The following is an 18,791-nucleotide window of genomic DNA, read 5'->3' on the forward strand; positions in this document are numbered from 1 at the left end:
CCAAAGAGGTACAGATTTACTGTGAGAGTGATGACAGAAGCTTTTATCTTGTAGTAGGTGTAGATCAATCTGGAGTGGATAATATGGGATTAGTGAAGGTAACCTTAGTCGACCCTCCTACGATCCAGCCACAAACTGAATACACAAGTATGGTGGTAGAACCAAGTTCCGGAGTTGTGGTAATAGACCACAACAACCTTACGAGAAGGGACATTATTAAATTAGCCACCGGGTATGGGGATAAGAACCTATTGTTAGACTGGATGACAGCGACCGCAACCTCAATGAATATGAGTAATTGCGTCACGTGTTCCTCGGCCAGGCCAACCCTATTTACTACCCCAGCCCCATTGTTCCCTAATATAGACCCAACAGGATTTCACTGCATGATGGCCCTCACCATGCAGGCGGACCCTCCAAATTGTACCCACCTGTTTTCCCACCTGTAAAGAATTCCACGTTACCTCCAGTGTTTACCCCAAGGGCCAACAATTACACTTGTTTTGCTCGAAGGTCTAATATAATCTTGGGAGATATGCCCGCTGTCTGGTGTCAGGACACGATTAATGTAACCGGCTGGCAGAATGCTAGCACAATGGTTTGGGCCAGAGCTGATCTTTTTTGGTACTGTGGAGATAGAACACTGCATATTAGTCTACCTCCAGATTGGTCTGGAACCTGTGCAATGGTCAGGTTAGGGGTACTCTTATTCCTCTTAGGAGAACGACAACAGGGAATAGATACTTACATAGATGCAATAGGTGTTCCCCATGGTGTACCTGATGAATATAAATTGGCAGACCAGATAGCAGCAGGATTTGAGAATCTCCCAATTATCAGTGTTCTATTCCCAGTTACGCCGAATAAAAACGTTGACCGAATTAATTATGTACATTACAATGCACTTAGGCTAGCTAATAGAACTAGAGTTGCGGTGACGGGACTCTCTGAACAATTGGCAGCGACTTCATTGATGACAGTACAAAATAGAATAGCCTTAGATATGTTGTTAACGGAAAAGGGGGGAGTGTTGTACGTTTATCCAATGTTGTACGTTTATCCCCAATAATACGGCACCCGGTGGCTCGGTAACCAGAGCCCGGGAAGGACTAAGAACCTTGTCTGAAGAAATGCATGAACATTCTGGTATTGACAACCCTCTAGGAGGCATTTTTGACTCATGGTTTGGGAAATGGAAAGGATTAATTGTCTCTGTGTTTATGTCCCTCGTTGGTATGATCATTGTGTTAGTGTTATGTGGATGTTGTTGTATTCCCTGTATTAGATCTTTGTTGAACAGGGTAATTATTACAGCAATTGAAGGGAAGGCTCCCCGCCCTACCAGATGTCACAGATGGAGACGGAAACCATGCTCTGGCAAAAAGGGAAGACTATGCATCGGAGAGCGAATGTGATGTATAGAACTGGTTGGTTGGTCTCATTTTTATGAGACCAAAGGGGGGACTTGTAAATATATGGCTTACTTGTAAAATAGAAGGCTGGCTGCGAGTGTAAATGTATTCAGCTTCGGAAGCCTGTGGTGACGCTGTGTAACGCATGCAGAAGGAGGTCACGTGACGTTCCATTTCGCGGGCGAGGAGGTCACGTGATGCTCTGTTTCGCGGGTGAGGAGGTCACGTGATGCTCCGTTTCGCGGGCGAGGAGGTCACGTGATGCTCTGTTTCGCGGGCGAGGAGGTCACGTGGTGGTCCGTTTCGCGGGCAAAAGAAGGTCACGTGGGGTCGGACATCCGGGAACGCGGGGAGGCGGAGAATGGAGTCAGATCAACAGCCAATCAGAAGATAATTCTACCTCAGTGATTGCATGACGTTTTTTATTGTATAAAAGACTGGGTCAGGGACAGGAATAGGTCTTATTTTTTGAACTGACACACTTTGTAGTTTGTCAGGGACGGAAAGGTCTAGACCCAGAGCTCTGTATACTTTGTCCACTTACTGTTTAAAATAAATTAAGAGTGTGAGATTGAATATCTTCTCCTATTGCTTCATTTAAAGAACACGCAGGACTGGGGTCTCACATATAAGAAAGTAAGTTGGTAGATTGAGCTAAAGTCCTACAGTTCATACACCCTGACTGATGAATTTGCCTGGATTTAACTAAGGCCAACTTCTGTTAGAGTTTGTGACATTGACATTTGGTTGACACATACACAATGTGTTTGTTATGTATGATGTTGGCTGTAAGTGAGACACGGCCACAGCATGTGTCAGGAATATGACCACCCCCTTCACTGATTAGTGCTGGCATGATAAGTTGCCTTATTTTGTGTCTGCTCTAAAAAGCAAGATAAGACAGAAATACTAAGGTGCTGTAAGTTCAGAATGAAGTAGCAATGTATAACAGAGATGTGAGCATCCAGGTGGGCAGAAAGTGAGTGAGCTCTAAGGAATCTTGTGATGCACTCTGTTCCAGTACATAAGATACATCCTATCCCTATGTGCAAAGTGGCCTGGAAACAGCATTACAAGTGCAGAATTGAAGTGATGAAAGAAGTGATTTCTGCCATGAAGATGTTGTATGGTAGTGTATGTCCAATGCCAACCTCCTTGGATGAAGGATGCAAGCTGTCACTGTCTATGGAGTACGCCTGAAATGCCTGGGACTACTGGCCTGCAACATTCATGATCTGATTTCTCTCTGATTTCTTATAGCAAACATAAATGAAGCTTGGGGACTTTTTTGCTGGATTTCAAGGGAGGGTTAATAGGGATCAATGCTGTGGTGGGGATGCCAAGCTGGGGAAGTCAATTGTGGGGAATGGAGGCAGCAAGACAATAATGCGATTAGGTAATAATGCGATATTAATAATGCAGTAATTAATAGGTAATAATGCGATATTAATATAAAATATGCCTCTCACCACTGACTGGCGATATTCTTGTCACTAAAACTTAAGTTGAAAATTGGAGGTTTTTTTTCAACGTCGAGAACCTAATCTTTCCAAACTCACCTTGTTTCACCAATTGATCCATCATTGTCTCATTAATCAGGGGCTGAGAGAATTCCACCAAAGAATTTATATAATATATTGTAGAAAGAAAAGAGTTAATAAAGTGAGCATTAGTACTTTGGACAGAGAGTCTGATGAATTATTCATAGAAAACGAAGAGATGTCTAATGAATTGAAGAGGTATTTTGCATCAGTCTTCACTCTAGCCTTATACGTTATAGAAATACAGGGCAACTTCGATTATCCAAGTGACATGGGCAGGGAGTATTTTGTTTGGATAATTGAATGTTCAGATAACACAGTTTACCCAAGCATGGGGACCTTGACATCTTGTTTGGATAATCAGAAATTCGGATAATCAATGTTCGAATAACCAAGGCTGTACTGTAGTATCCCAGAAGCAGCTATAATTAGGAAATCAAAGAGAGGGGGAATTTATAGAGGAAAACTATAATTACCAGGGAAGTGTAGTGAATCAATTGTTAGAGTTTTAGGATCCTGATAGACTTCATCCTAGGATTGTAAAAGAAGTGACTGGTATGTAAATATAGATAAGGTAGTGGGTAAATATGTGAGAAATAATATGGGAAAATGTGCAATTGTCCATTTTGGCAGAAGAAATATAAAAGCATGTTATCTAAATGACGAGAGATTGTAGAGTCCTGAGATGCAGACGGTTAAGGTTGTCAGTTCATCAGTCTCACAACAGTATTATGCAGGAATGTCAAGCAATTTGGAAAGCAAATAGAATATTATAATTTGTTATGAGGGGAATTGATTATGAAAACAGTGATATATTTTACAGTACAATTGTGAGGTTGCATCTGCAGTACTATGTACAGTGTCAGTTACCTTATTTAAAGAAGGATACGAATGATTGGAAGCAGTTGAGAGAATGTTTACTAGACTAATCCCCAAAATGTGTGTGTGTGTCGCCATAGGGGCTGATCTGTTATTAGTGAGAAGCGATTGGTGGTGATTTAACCTGAGGGCCAACCTGGAATGTATGGATTGAATTATGAAGGTTTGGACAGACAAGGCTTATATCCACTGGAGCGTAGAAGAGTTGAAGATTACTTGCTAGAAATATATAGGATCCTAAGGGGACAAGGTAGATGTGGAGAGAATATTTCTTCTTATGGAGAAATTCTAGAATGAGTGTTACATAGTGAAAGACGAAGTGATTTTTTTTATAGAGAGAGGGTCCTGGCTCTTTGGGATTCTTTTCTTAATAAGACAATGGAACCTGAGTAATAGAATGTTTTTAAGGTATTCTTAGTTAGCGAGGAGGTGAAAATTGTTAGGAGTAAACAGTGTTGTGTAAGAGTTTTAGGGAAATCTTATGATGATGTCACTGAGCTATTCTTTACTAGGTATAAATAGCACAGTGCAAATTGATAAAAGGAAATAAGAAAGATACACATGGAAGGCAATGCAAAAGCGGAAAGTTTAGCCATACGCAAGTTAGAAACACATGCAGAGAGAAATGTGGAGTAGACTGATTAGCATTAGTTGGTAGAGTTCATAAAGAATGGTCTTTCACAAATGTAACAAGAAGAGCTGAGCCAGGTATATATCTCTGAATCCATGTACTTAATGTTTAGCCTTAACATGGAATAAGAAGTTATGTAAAGGAGTTTAAGCCTGAATGAAATTCTTGAGCTTGCCTTTTCACCAATTACTATGTTTTGAACCGAAAATCATGGATGTTGGTGTAAAACCACAAATAAATGAGGCAACAATGTGAATTTGATGTTAGAATCAGATCAACTACAACATTATTAGATGGCTGTGCAGGCTCAAGAGGCTGAACGACCTACTCTCTGATGATATTTCAAGGGGCTAGTAATTCATGCTACATCAATCACCCATTTGAATCCTTCTATCCAATGAACAGGACAAATACACAAATGACTTCTTGGTTTACAAGCCTCTCAGACTGAGATCAGTTTATAATATGTCAGAAACACTTACTCTCTCTAACCACTTGAACAGATGATACTTCAAATCCAGCTCCACCTTGCCAACCAGAAATGTCAACATGAGAGCTTGAACCAAGTGACCTAAATTATTTTTTAACATTGTTTATGCTATTACAAAGAGAGAAAGTCTGTGCTGTATTAGTTCATATTATAGGTTTTTTAAAATGCAGAAAATTCCTGGTTAGAAGTGCCCAATTTCTAATAGTCTAAAGGGCTTAAACCAATTGCATTCATAGCAACTATAACATGATATATGACAGTTTGTCAATGAATCAGAAAAAAATCATTAGAAGAAGGATCAGCTGTTTTCACTAGAGTTGAGAATGGTCAAGTCAGTTGAAGAATGAAATTGAGGGATGTTAGAACCAATAAACCAGATGCTTTGTTCTTCAGCTGTTGATTGCAGTGTAATGTGAGATAATGTCCAAAAGTTATGTTGCTGTTTTATAGGTTTTAGTTCAGTAACTGCTTAATAATAATAAAACAGAGCTTTCACTAGTGTTCTGAATAAGGGAAATCCTAACTATATCACATTTTGTTGCTTTATCTCACTCTTCATTGAAAGAAAGCCACAGTTGTTAGATGAACTAAAATAATGCTGTATATAATCAAAACAGTTGGCTGCAAGAAGTGAATCATTCCACATTGTCAGCCTTCAGCTAACTAAATAAAATATAACATAGCTCATTAGCAGATAAAAGCCGTAACGTAATTGCTGCAATTATTGTCTATTTTCTTTTGCTGAGGACAAAATAATTTCATAGATTTATTTCAACAAGCACAGAGCTAGAAATGTGCAGATATCACATCAGAATCCCTTTGACAAGAAAACAAAACAATTGCAGTCTCATAGGTTAGACTAGTGTGAGTGTGCTAATAAAGCTGTTTTGACATTCCAAACATATAATTGGTTGGCTCAGATCTTCAGTGAACAATGTCTTCCATTTCTTTACAATTTTTGTTACATTTTCAAAGTCCACTGTACATTTTCCTCGGGTTCAAATTTTGTTCATTCTTCCATGGTGTGTTGGATTTGTTGACAAGGCCAGAATTTGTTGCTCATCTTTTAATACCTTTGAACTGAGTGACTTGGTGGGCCATTTTACAAGGCTTTATTAGTCAACCACATTGTTGTGGCACTGGAATCATATGTGACCCAGAGCAGATAAGGATGCCATAATTCCCTCCCAAAGGACATTAGAAATAGTTTAGCTGCTTTTCTGAGCAGGAAACTTAATAAAAGCTATGAAAATGTGTAAAGTTTTAAGAAAAAAATTATTTATTTTATTCATTCATGATATGGGATCATTGCTGGCAAGACTAGCATTTACTGCTTATCTCAATTCATCAAGAAGATGGACCAACTTCCTGAAACACTGCAATTCATGTCGACTCAAGACATCCACAATGCTGTTAGGGTGATAGCACTGGAAATGTGATCCAATAACTGTGTAAACATAGAGATATAGTCCCAATTCAGGATCATGCATGATGTGGGGGGAAGTTGCAGGTGGTGATGTTCTTGTTAACTTGTGTTTTTCTAGAGGTCATGTTTTGGAAGTACTGTCCATGATTAAATGTAGTTATACAAATTAATGAATACAATAAAGTTTTGTTTTAGTCTGATAATTTATCAATAATTTCTACTTTGACTTTCTGTATATAGGTTGAAGTGATCTACAGCTTGGCCTGCATTGTGTTAGGAAACAATGAACTACAGAAGCTCTTAATGGAGAAAAAGGGCTTCAACGTCAAGATTGCACTCAACCATTTTAATACTACTGACAAGGTAAGCTCAAGAAAATCAAATGGAATAGTATATTGTAAAGGACCACATTCATGCAAATATGTAATGGTGATGTCTGTCATTCTAATTTAATATCGCATAAATATATTGAATTTTGTGGTAAATTGCTACTGAAATGATTATTTGGTTCTTTAAAATATCTTTAATTAGCTCTGTTATGATTAAACAAATGTCACCAAAGCTTAGCAAGTTTTGAGAAGATTTGTAGCTCAGGTTGAGGTTCTGGATGTAGGTTTGCTCACTAAGCTGGAGGATTCATTTCCAGACGTTTCGTCACCCTACTAGGTAACATCTTCAGTGGGCCTTGGATGAAGAACTGCTGAAAATTCCTGCTTTCTATTTATATGTGTGGGTTTCTTTGGTTTGTTGATGTCATTTCCTGTGGTGATGTTATTTCCTGTGGTGAAGTCACTTCCTGTTCTTTTTCTCAGGGGATGGTAGATGGGGTCTAACTCGATGTGTTTGTTGATAGAATTCCAGTTGGAATGCCATGCTTCTAGGAATTCTTGTGCATGTCTTTGTTTGGCTGACTTCCAACATACCATGCTTCTACAGATTACCCAAAATTCACAAACCAGGAGCCCCCCTCAGACCCATAGTCTCACTGCCTGGAATACCAACTCACAGATTGGCCAAGGAGCTACACCAAAGAATAAAACACTTAGCAGAAGATTCACAGCACTCTATTCCACTCCACCCAAGAATTCCTGAAGACCATCAAAGACTTTAAGATGGAAGAAGATAAAATAATGGTCTCTTTGATGTAACAACCCTGTTTACATCAATCAACATTAACCTGGCCAAGGAAACACTGACTACACTATTAGAAGACCCAAATACACATACAGCAAACACCACTAACTTCATCAGCAAGGACAGTATCATCAAGCTCGTGGACCTATGCCTTACTACATACTTCACCTTCAACAACAAAACATACAGGCAAACCAACTGAACACCCATGGGATCTCCGATATCAGGGTTCTTAGCAGAGGCAGTAATGCAGAAACTTGAACAAATAGCTCTGCCAACCATCCAACGCAAACTTTGGGTCCGCTACGTGGATGACACCTTTGTCATCACTAAACGAAACAAATTTGAGGAAACCTTCAAGACCATCAATAATACTCTTACAAGCATAAAGTTCACTAAAGAGGAGGAAAACAACAACAAACTGCCATTCCTAGATGTTACAGTAGAGCGAACAGCCAATAGGGAACTTCAAAACAACGTCTACAGGAAAACAACACATACGGACCAAATATTGAACTACAGAATCAATCGCTCCAACATCCACAAACAAAGCTGCATCAGAACATTATTTCAACAAGCCAACACACACTGCAGCACAGAGGAACTACACAGAGCTGATATAAATAACCCATACCGTGTATTCAAAAAGAATGAGTACCCAATGAACACAGTCTGCTGATTTCTCAGCAACAAACCCAAACAAGCAGGCAAAACATGTCCAGAATCCCTAGCGACTTTCCCCTACATCAAAGACATCCCGGAAATGACTGCCAGCCTACTCAGACTCCTTGACATCATGGTAGCCCACAAACCCACCAACACACTAAAGCAGCAACTAATGGACTTGAAAGACCCTATACAGACAACAAGCAAAACTAATGTCATTTACAAAATACCATGCAAGGACTGTAACAAACACTACATTGGACAAACAGGCAGAAAACTAGCCACCAGAATACATGAACATCAACTAGCCACAAAACGACATGACCCTCTCTCACGAGTATCCTTACATATGGATGATGAAGGACACCACTTTGATTGGTACAACACATCCATCCTAGGACAAGCCAAACAAAGGCACTGCATGAGAATTCCATGAAGCATGGCATTCTAACCAGAACTCTATCAACAAACACATCGAGTTAGATCCCATCTACAACCCTGAGAAAAAGAACAGTAAGTGATTTCACCGAGGAAATGACATCACCAACCCAAAGGAATCCACACAATAAATAGAAAGCAGAAATTTTACAGCAGTTACCTAGTAAGGTGATGAAACGACTGGAAATGAATCCTCCAGCTCAGTGAGCAAACCTACATCCATCACCAAAGCTGCAATATGAATTCCAGGAAAGTCATACAGATTGGAAGGTCTGAGATTAACTTATTGTTCCATGTTTTGCTAATTGGGCATGGAGACATTTTTTTATTTTATAATAGAGAAATTAGAAAGAGAAAATTTGCCAATAATCAGTCCAGTGTATATAAATAACAAGAAGACAAGACTCATCTAGGCTTTTGACGATGCTTGATCAATTCAATTACTATCTGTAATCACACATTAAGAATGACCACTTAGTACGATGACAGGTCTTTGATATTTCATTGCAACATGAGTAAACATGCCAGAAAAGGATATAGAGAGAAGGTTGTCAAGAAAGGAGTATCTGCAGGGATTGTAACAAGGTCAGTCATAGAATATGAGTTCGCTGATTGCGTATATTAATCTGGAGTCACGGCAGACAGATATAAACAGGAGAATCGGAGGTTCTTTTCACTCTGAGAAAGCTAGATCAGGGTCAAAGACTCTCCACATGCAAATAAAGGGTGACTTGGTCACAGAATATCAGCCTCTGTGGAGTTATTTCAATGGCGATGAGAGTCAAAAATATGCTCCTGAAATAATTCACTTACAACAGTTGTCTTTGAATTGGGGTAAGCATTTCTGGCATTATTTGGGAAGCTTGACTCATTTGATCCTGCTGTTGAAGACTGGGCCCAGTGTGTGGAAAGAATGCATTATTTTGCTGGACAAATGACATTGGGGCAGATGAAAATGTTATGAAGCGAAGGTTAAGCCCCAAAGTGGAGCACCTTGCCTCATAATCTGTAAAATAAGTGTGAAAAGTGGTGTAATCTTTTAGTGGTTAAATAAAATAAGTCACTGACAACCACTTTAAAATTAACAAGTAACAATTTATTTATCTAACTCTAACAGTAAACAAAAAACTAAACTATTAACAAACTGAATAAATCCTTTCTAACTATTAACTATCCCAAAATAAAGCAAAATTGGTTGATGAAGATTGACCTAGATTGATTCAAGATTTTTCAACTACAAAATGATTGCCGGAGTGAAGTCTTAATTAAATATCCAGAAATGTTTCAAGAAGGTCTAGGGACTATCAAATCAGCGAACGCCACGTTGCATGTTGACTAGGAAGCAATTGCTTGCATGTTTCTGCAAGGCCCACACAATGCCATTTGCCTTATGGGCAAAGGTAGAGGCAGAAATCAGAAGGTTGTAGAACAGAGGAATCATCAAACCAGTCCAGTTTCCTGGATGGGCAGCACCCATCATACCTATTGTGAAGCCTGATGTATCAATTTGTTTTTGTGTGAATTTTAAACAAACAGGAAGTGAAGAAACAGCTATCATCCCTTAAAGTGTTGGCACACTATGATTTCAAGTGAGATCTGGTATTGACATACAATGCCTTTCTGTATGGCATCTGGATAGAGCTCACATTTGGCCCAATGCAGAGGAATGGCCAATAGCATATGCATTCAGGACTTTGGCTAATGCAGAGTGTAAATGTGTCCAGATAGAGAAGGAAGGTTTGGTGTCAGTAAGTCACCAATACCTTTACAGATGCAAATTTGTAATAATAATGAACCACAAACTCCTGCTAGGTCTGCTTAAAGAGGACAAGGACGTGTTGCCCATAGCTCCAGGTCAAATTCAGCAATGACTATCATTCTAAGTATGTATAATTACAAGTTGGAACACCATATCAGGGAGGCTAAGTAACAAATGTGGATGCATTGAGCTGCCTCCCACTGGCAGATGCAATGCTGGTGATACTGCCTCTGGAAGAGTACATTATGGTTTTATTATTGAGTCATTTTATTGTGGGGAACAAGAGTGATTGTCCTGAACAACGATTGCTGCCAGATACTGGCTAAACTCCACCAGGGTCATCCAGGAGTTTCCAAAATGAAGATATTGGCAAGAAATTACATCTGGTAGCCAGGGTTGGATGCAGACATAGCTGCATTGGTGGGGCAGTGCCCAGATTGTCAACAAGGATGAAAATTACTGCTAATAGCTCACCCCTAATTCATGAGAATGGCCGAGTAAACCCTGGACTCGGTTACACAAAAATTATGCAGATTCTTTCATGGACTCAATGTTCTTAGTCATTGTGGATGTTCATTCAAAGCAGCTGGGCGTGCATAGAATTAATTCGTCAAACATGGGGACAATGATTGAAAAACTGAGTGCATCTTTTGCAATACATGTACTCGCAGATGTTTTGGTCACAGATAATGGGCCATTGTTTACCAGCAGGGAATTTAAGTATTTCCTAAACTCGAATGGTATTTGTCATATAATGGCAGCTTCATGGGCGGCACGGTGGCCCAGTGGTTAGCACTGCTGCCTCACAGCGCCAGAGACCCGGGTTCAATTCCGGCCTCAGGCGACTGACTGTGTGGAGTTTGCACATTCTCCCCGTGTCTGCGTGGGTTTCCTCTGGGTGCTCCGGTTTCCTCCCACAGTCCAAAGATGTGCAGGTCAGGTGAATTGGCCATGCTAAATTGCCTGTAGTGTTAGGTAAAGGGGTAAATGTAGGGGAATGGGTGGGTTACGCTTCGGCGGGTCGGTGTGGACTTGTTGAGCCGAAGGGCCTGTTTCCACACTGGAAGTAATCTAATCTAATACCACCCATCATCTGATGGTCCTACAGAGAAAGCAGTCCAAACCTTGATGGCAGGCTTAAAGAAACAGTCTGCAGCTTCACTAGAAACCAAACTGTCCTGGTTCCTATTTGATTATAGGACCATCTCTCATACAACTGCAGGATAGCTCCAGCAGAGTTGTTAACAGGGAGAAGACTTTGCAGGTTAAATCTGATCTTCCTGGAGTTTGGATGGGTGGGGAAGTGGTGGGAACAGTATTGGGAATACCCAATGCCAATCACAAAACTCCACTACAAGACAGTTTACCTCAGGGAATGAAGTTTGATAGGAACCATGGATATGGCCTTGCATAGGTAATAGGCATGGTCAGTGCAAGGTCAGGTCCAGTGATGTTTAAAGTTTGGGTAAGTATGATGATCCTGAACAAGCACATGGACCATATGAAAGCTGCAAACTCACAAATGGTGCAGGAACTAAATGTGCCCGGCTCTTTGACTGCCTTTCCAACTGTTCCAAATCCCATGTGTTCTCTCCGTCTCCATCAAGCACTGAAGATACCTCAGAAACTGATATGGACACAGCAGATGTTGGGACCTTGATGCCTTTACTGCCTGAAGAGAGGAATGAATTTCTTCCAAGATGGTCCAGGTGCAAGAGGGGAGTTACCACCCATCTCAGAGGCAAAGTTGGAGGAACCTGACCCAGTGCTAAATTGCCCCAGGAGAAAGTACAAAACAAACTGGCCTATTTCCTCAGACTCAGAAGGGGAGGGATGTAACGGTTGTAATGAGGTCAGCCAGGTGGACCTCATAGAATATATATTCCCTGATTGGGGCATTTTATCTGGTCCAGTCAGGGAGCCCTGACTGACAGGCATGAACGGGAGTGTTAGAAGTTCTGTTCACTCTGAGAGCTGGCTCTGAGGGAGTTGGATGGGTGTCAAGGACTTTTCATGTATAAATGAAGTGTGACTTGGTGACAGGCTACCAGCCTCTATGGAGTTATTTCAGAATCCAAAATATAGATTCCTACAATATGAAGTTTTTTTTCATTGTGTGCATTGCCTATTTACTAAATGTTACATATAAGGAAATTAATATAGTGACAGTAAAATACAGTGAATAGCTAGGTCTGTAAAAACATCTCCATTAGTTCAAATGTGTTTCAAAATTTTTTAAAAATTGCTATTCTTTCAAGCTTGCAGACACACCTCTAAGAGCATCATCTAATACATTTAAAATTAACTATATTTATTTCTTAACACAAGTGAAATGTAGTTGTAAAACTCCATTATGTAGGATTATATTTTCTCCCATCCTTACTTCCAAGGGTTGTCATTGACTTGGCAAAAGTTATCATCCATTGGATTAGAGCCAAAAAGTGTGGTATCAAGAAAAGCACAGCCAATCAGGCAGCATCCAAGGAGCAGGATAGTTGACATTTTGAGTATAAGCTCTTCACCAGTAGGTTAGTCCAAACCTAGAGCAACAAACTATAGTTGTTTCCCATTGCCTTTGTGCAGGTTGGCTGGCCAGGAGGTCACTTCCACTCTTAACCGCTAGTATTTTGGAAGTACTTATAGCCGGCTTATAAATTTGTTTGGGCACAATACATACATAACTTTCAGAACCAACAGGTCAAAGCATGGGACTTGAATCCAGAGCTACTGGCCCAGAAATAGGGATACTAATACTATGCAGCAATTCTTTCCAATTCCTTTATGTACAATTAATTTCCATGAAAACATTTTTCCACAATCAGTTACATTTAATCTTATGTTGCTGTTTTAATTTGGATGAACTGATTTATGTCAAGTAAAACATTATTTACTGAGTTTTTTTCCAGAATATCTGTTCACGAGCAGCCAGTGCTTTAGCCCTTTTCGCAATCAATAATCCAAAGTTACTGGATTTGATACGTGCATGTGGGGGTGTTCAGATGTTAGTGTTCCAAAAGCTTCTACAATCGTCAGAAGAGCTGGACCAAGTTAATGCTGCATTTCAGGTATGCTTCCATAGGAACAAGCTCTGTATTGTAATCAATTTATATATCTGACTCGCCTTGCCAATCACCTTGCATGCCCTAGAAAATCAATTGCAGTGAGTCCATTTGTAGAAGTTGCTATACTCATAATAGTTTGTCAGCAGGCATTTCTAGGTTCGTTTTACAGAGAAACAGTATCCATGATTGCTCAGTGGTTAGCACTGCTGCCTCACAGCAGCGCAGGCCTGGGTTTGACTCCACCCTGAGGTGATTTTCTGCGTGAAGTTTGCACAGTCTTCCTGTGTCTGCGTGGGTTTCTGCCAGGTGCTTTTGTTTCCTCCTACAGTCCAAAGATGTGCAGGTCAGGTGAATTGACCATACTAAATTGCTCGTAGTGGTAGGTGCATTAGTCAGGGGTAAACATGAGGTAGAGGAATGGGTCTGGTTGGGTTACTCTTTGGAGGGTCGGTGTTAACTTGTTGGGCCAAAGGATCAGCTTCCATACTGTAGGGAATCTAATCTAAAAAGTAACAGTTAGACAATGTGTTGCAGCCAATGGAAGTTTTCACAATGGAAAGCCATGTAGGTGAGGCCAGAAGTTTTCTTGTCCTGCTTTACACTGTCCCTCCTGGTGTAGAGAGCTTTGATGACTTCTTTGTATTATTGGTGGTCTGCAAATTTTAACATGCCTTTGGTGTCACCTGTTACAGCATAAGAGGAGTCCATGACAAAAGGTTTATGGCCCATTGTTAATGGTGTGTGTGAGTAATGCTGTAGGTCCAACCTGTGACTACAACAGATAACTTCTTTTGTGAAGCAAATGCACTTTAGAATCCCTACAGCATGAAAGCAAGCCTTTCAGCCATCAGGTCCACACCACCATTCCAAAGACCATCTCTCCAGATCCACCCCCTTGCCTGGAACTTGCATTTCCCATGGCTAACACACCTGGCCCGCCCATCCCTGGACACAAAAGGCAATTTAGGTGGGATTTCTTGGTGGGATTTTTTTCAAATTTCTGAATTGATATTTTGTTGATAGTATTTCTAGTTGTCTAATGCATTCTGAAACACTGAATTGTAATGCAATTTTTTTTTGAAACATTGCAAGCTGAAGAGGGATAAGAGACAAAAAACAAGTCACAGGTTTGGTAGACAAATGCAATCCTTTTGTAGGTACAGTTCATACCTAGCAGAAGAAAAAATTATCTGCATAACTGATTTAATGTACTATCTAGAATCAAATATTCAAACTTAAATGATAAAATATGCTATAGTATTTATAATGAAACTTGACACTGTGAAGTTTGCAAGCAGGTGACTAACAGACCACTATGTGGATAGACATTCAGATGTGAATGAAATTTACAAAAGTAATAGAATATATTTTTCCATAGAATAAGAAAAGATATTTAGCCATAAATACTTCCAACTAATCTGAAATAAGTTTTGTTTTTCTATTTGATGCAGATGATAATATTAGCCAAGGTGATTGTAGGTATGGATGAGGTCACACTGTCAGCAACAGGTATTATAACTTTAGTAAATCTGCTGAAGTCAAAGAAGGCATCAACAGTCATTGTAGTAGGTAAAATACATTATTATGTTTGTTTTCAACTGATCTAAAATTACCTATAACTTTAATGCTGCATATGAAAACATGAACAGATTGTAATGCTATCCAGATCAATTGGTCTTGCAGAATTTAGTTTTGTAGTAAGATGCCATCTATCTCAGGCATTTGTTGATGGTTAATTCATGAGTTGTTCACGTTACAGATTGATTAATACTATATTTGATCAGATGACTGATTATACATTCACAGTTACCTGATCCCAGTTAGTACGAGTCTTTTACATCACTGCCAAGTATTATATTATAGTCAAATCTCTATCACATATAAACATTCTAATGTTCAAACAAGCAGGGTTTCTTCTAATTCTGATTTAGGACATCCAATCTTCTCCACTACCAGCACATTTTTAATCTATTCAGTTAGCTGTATTAAGGTGAAATAATTAACTTGGCTACTGAAACAACATGTCTATTGCTAACACCTCAATTGGAGAGAAGTACATCATTTGACAGAATGGGTCTTGAAATTCCTGGAGATCTTCTGCACCCTCCACATTATGAGGGTGCATGCATTACCTTCAAGGATCTGGAAGCCTATTTAGGAAAAGAAGGAGGAAGATGAGCAAGCAGCGGCAGAGTAGGCATCCTGTGCCCCCTTACTTAGACAAACTGTGAGTTAGTGGACTACCTAGCTTCAATGATTAACACGGACCCAGAATTACATCCATCCAAGATATTCACTAATATTCACCATTCTCTTGGCCACTGTTCAGCAAAAAAACCCAAAGACAAAAAGTTTTCTATAACATCTTTATCAGTAACCCCTCCAAATTAACCAACAGATATGTACATTCCACCCTTTTACATTGCTGTAGTTACTGTCTTCTGAGTTACAATATTCTGATATCATGACTTAACTGGGAAGTGAGTCAATAATTGTGGCCCACTGACCTACACATCATCATAAAAAGCATAAATGTGTAAATCTGCCCTTATTCTTTTTCTACCATAGTATATGTGTTTATCCATTTGTCTTTTATCTGTCTTAATTGTGGTTGAGCATGTGTGTTTTTGGGGTTTTGATGGGGGAATAGCCTACAGTGCATAAATTTTACATCCTTTTTTACTGGTCTCATTGAAGTTATATGTTACAATAAATAGTACTATTTTTAGCAATACTGTAAGAAAATATGATATAGTTTGCTTTTGTCCTGAATAGCAGTCAGGAATTTTGATCATTTTAATGTTCTCATTGGGATTTTATACATTGATATGTTTTATGATGACAGTGTGGCACAAATATTAGCAAACTCCATCAAAAGTTTTTTTTAAAAATCACTTTCCAACCCCTTTTTGCTCTGAAGAAGAGTCATAGACTCAGATGTTAACTCTGTTTCTTTCCACAGATGCTGTCAAACCTATTGAGTTTCTCTAACATTTTCTGTGTTTGTGACTGAACTGAATGTCAAGAAGAAATTTATTGCCCGAATGATTATGGTTGATCAGTCGGTTAAGTGGTGCACCTGGAATGTCAAGGGGAGTAATTCACCAGTCAAACGGAAGAAAATATTATCAAATCTTAAGAAAGAGTTGATATAGCTCTCCTACAGGAGACACACCTGTCGGATAAAGAGCACTTGAAATTACGACAGGGTGAATTTGATCAGGCATTTTTTTCTTCTATTAGCTCAAAAAACAGGGGAGTTGTTATTCTTGTTCGGAAGAATTTCCCTTTCAAAATCCTAAATCAGATAAAAGACGAATCCGGACAATATATTTTGATTAAAGCCCTTATAAATGGAGAGGAATATGGGATTTTAAATTTGTACTGCCCCGCGGCACACCCCTTTAAATTTATAACGGAAGCCTTTTCAAAATTGATGGCTTTTGGTGCACGTCATACAATTATAGGGGGAGACTTTAATTGTATTATGGATCCGGAAATAGATAGGATTTCCAAGAGTACCGCAGGAGTATCTCCCAGATCTAGACAATTGGTGGATCTGAACAAAGAATTAGGAGGATTAGTAGATGTATGGAGATGTCTTCATCCACAGGGCAGAGATTTTTCTTTCTACTCCAATCTACATAAATGTCTTACCAGAATTGATATGTTTTTTGCCCCCTCGATTTTTTTAAATTCCATATCATCCTGTAAAATAGGTAGTATAGCAATTTCTGACCACGCTGCTGTATATATGGAAACTAAGGCGAGGAACAATGGGACATCCCCTCGGCATTGGCGTATGGACCCCTTCCTAATGAAAGACAGTAAATTTGTAAAGTACTTCTCTCAAGAATTTAAAACTTTTTTAGAAATTAATTCAGGTACGGCTAGCAACCCATCAATGATGTGGGAGACCATCAAAGCTTACATGCGAGGTTTGATCATCTCCTACTCAACGACCCAGAAAAAATTGAAGGGAGAACTACAGCGTCTGCTTGAAGCTCGCTTAAAAGCAACTGAAACAGCATACACTGATAGACCTTCTATTATTAAATTGCAAAGGATTACGGCTCTTAGGATAGCTCTAAACACTATGCTTACTCAAACGGCTAAGAGGGAAATATTATTTGCAAAACAAAGGTTATATGAATATGGCGACAAACCGGGTAGATACTTAGCATTTCTTGCAAAGAAAAAAAAGGCCCCTCAGACTATTACCTCTATCAAGGAAAGTACGGGTATTTTGACTCATGATCATAAAAAGATTAATGCGATCTTTAGAGAATTTTATTCTGAGTTATATAAATCGCAGGATTGTGAAGACAGGACGAGGAGGATGCAGTCATTTCTTAAAAATTTGACCTTTCCAGGCCTAACTCCGGAACAGGTATTGGTCCTAAAAGCTCCTCTAACAGTCCAAGAAATACTTGATGCAATTAGGCAACTTCAGAGTGGTAAGGCACCTGGCCCAGATGGTTTTCAAGCTGAATTCTATAAAGAATTTACAGAAATACTGGCTGGTCCACTTATGGACATGTATAACTATGCATATAGTCAGGGCTGTCTCCCACCTTCGCTGAAAGAGGCAAATATCTCTCATATCCTTAAAAAAGGAAAGGATCCAGAAGATTGTACGTCATACAGACCAATATCCTTGCTAAATGTAGATTTTAAGATCCTTTCTAAAACGTTAGCATTGAGACTAGAAAGGGTACTGCCACATATTATAAAGGAGGATCAGACGGGGTTTATTTAAGGGCCGTAGATCATCCAATAATATTAGAAGGGTTTTGAATATGATTAAAGCCTGTCATCAGGGAAAGATACCAGGAGTAGTAGTTTCATTAGACGTGGAAAAGGCATTCGATAGGGTTGAATGGTCATATTTGTTTTACACATTGGAAAGGTTTGGCGTTGGACAGGTGTTTACCAAATGGGTCTCAACATTGTATAGTGATCCCAAAGCAGTTGTGGTTATTACCAATGGATTAGGTTCGGATAGCTTCAATGTGGGTAGGGGCTGCCGTCAGGGATGTCCCCTCTCGCCATTGTTATTCACGCTAATAATTGAACCACTAGCAGAAACTATACGGGCTGATCCTAATATAACGGCCCCGAGGAGTGATACAGGTAAACATAAAATTACCCTTTATGCAGATGATGTACTTCTATTCCCCAGTAATCCTCTGATGTCCGTACCTCGCCTAATCCAAGTCATTAATACATTTAGCGCATTCTCAGGCTATAAAATTAATTTTTCAAAATCGGAGGCTATGCCAATGGGTGGCCTTGCGATGATACCCCACTTAGTGGACGGATCCCATTTTCCCTTTCATTGGTCCCTGGAGGG

General features: G+C 39.5%; 1 protein-coding gene across 1 annotated transcript in view; it reads left to right on the plus strand.

Moving 5' to 3' along the window:
• Nucleotides 1–18,791, plus strand: part of ankar (ankyrin and armadillo repeat containing) — a 160,119-nt gene that overhangs the window by 129,385 nt on the left and 11,943 nt on the right. Inside the window, exons 18-20 of the mRNA XM_043694464.1 lie at nt 6,620–6,742; nt 13,283–13,441; nt 14,890–15,007. Coding sequence (XP_043550399.1) covers nt 6,620–6,742; nt 13,283–13,441; nt 14,890–15,007 — 400 coding nt within the window. The remainder of the gene's footprint in view (nt 1–6,619; nt 6,743–13,282; nt 13,442–14,889; nt 15,008–18,791) is intronic.

The sequence above is a fragment of the Chiloscyllium plagiosum genome, chromosome 7 (genome assembly GCF_004010195.1).
Source record: "Chiloscyllium plagiosum isolate BGI_BamShark_2017 chromosome 7, ASM401019v2, whole genome shotgun sequence".
NCBI lineage: Eukaryota > Metazoa > Chordata > Chondrichthyes > Orectolobiformes > Hemiscylliidae > Chiloscyllium > Chiloscyllium plagiosum.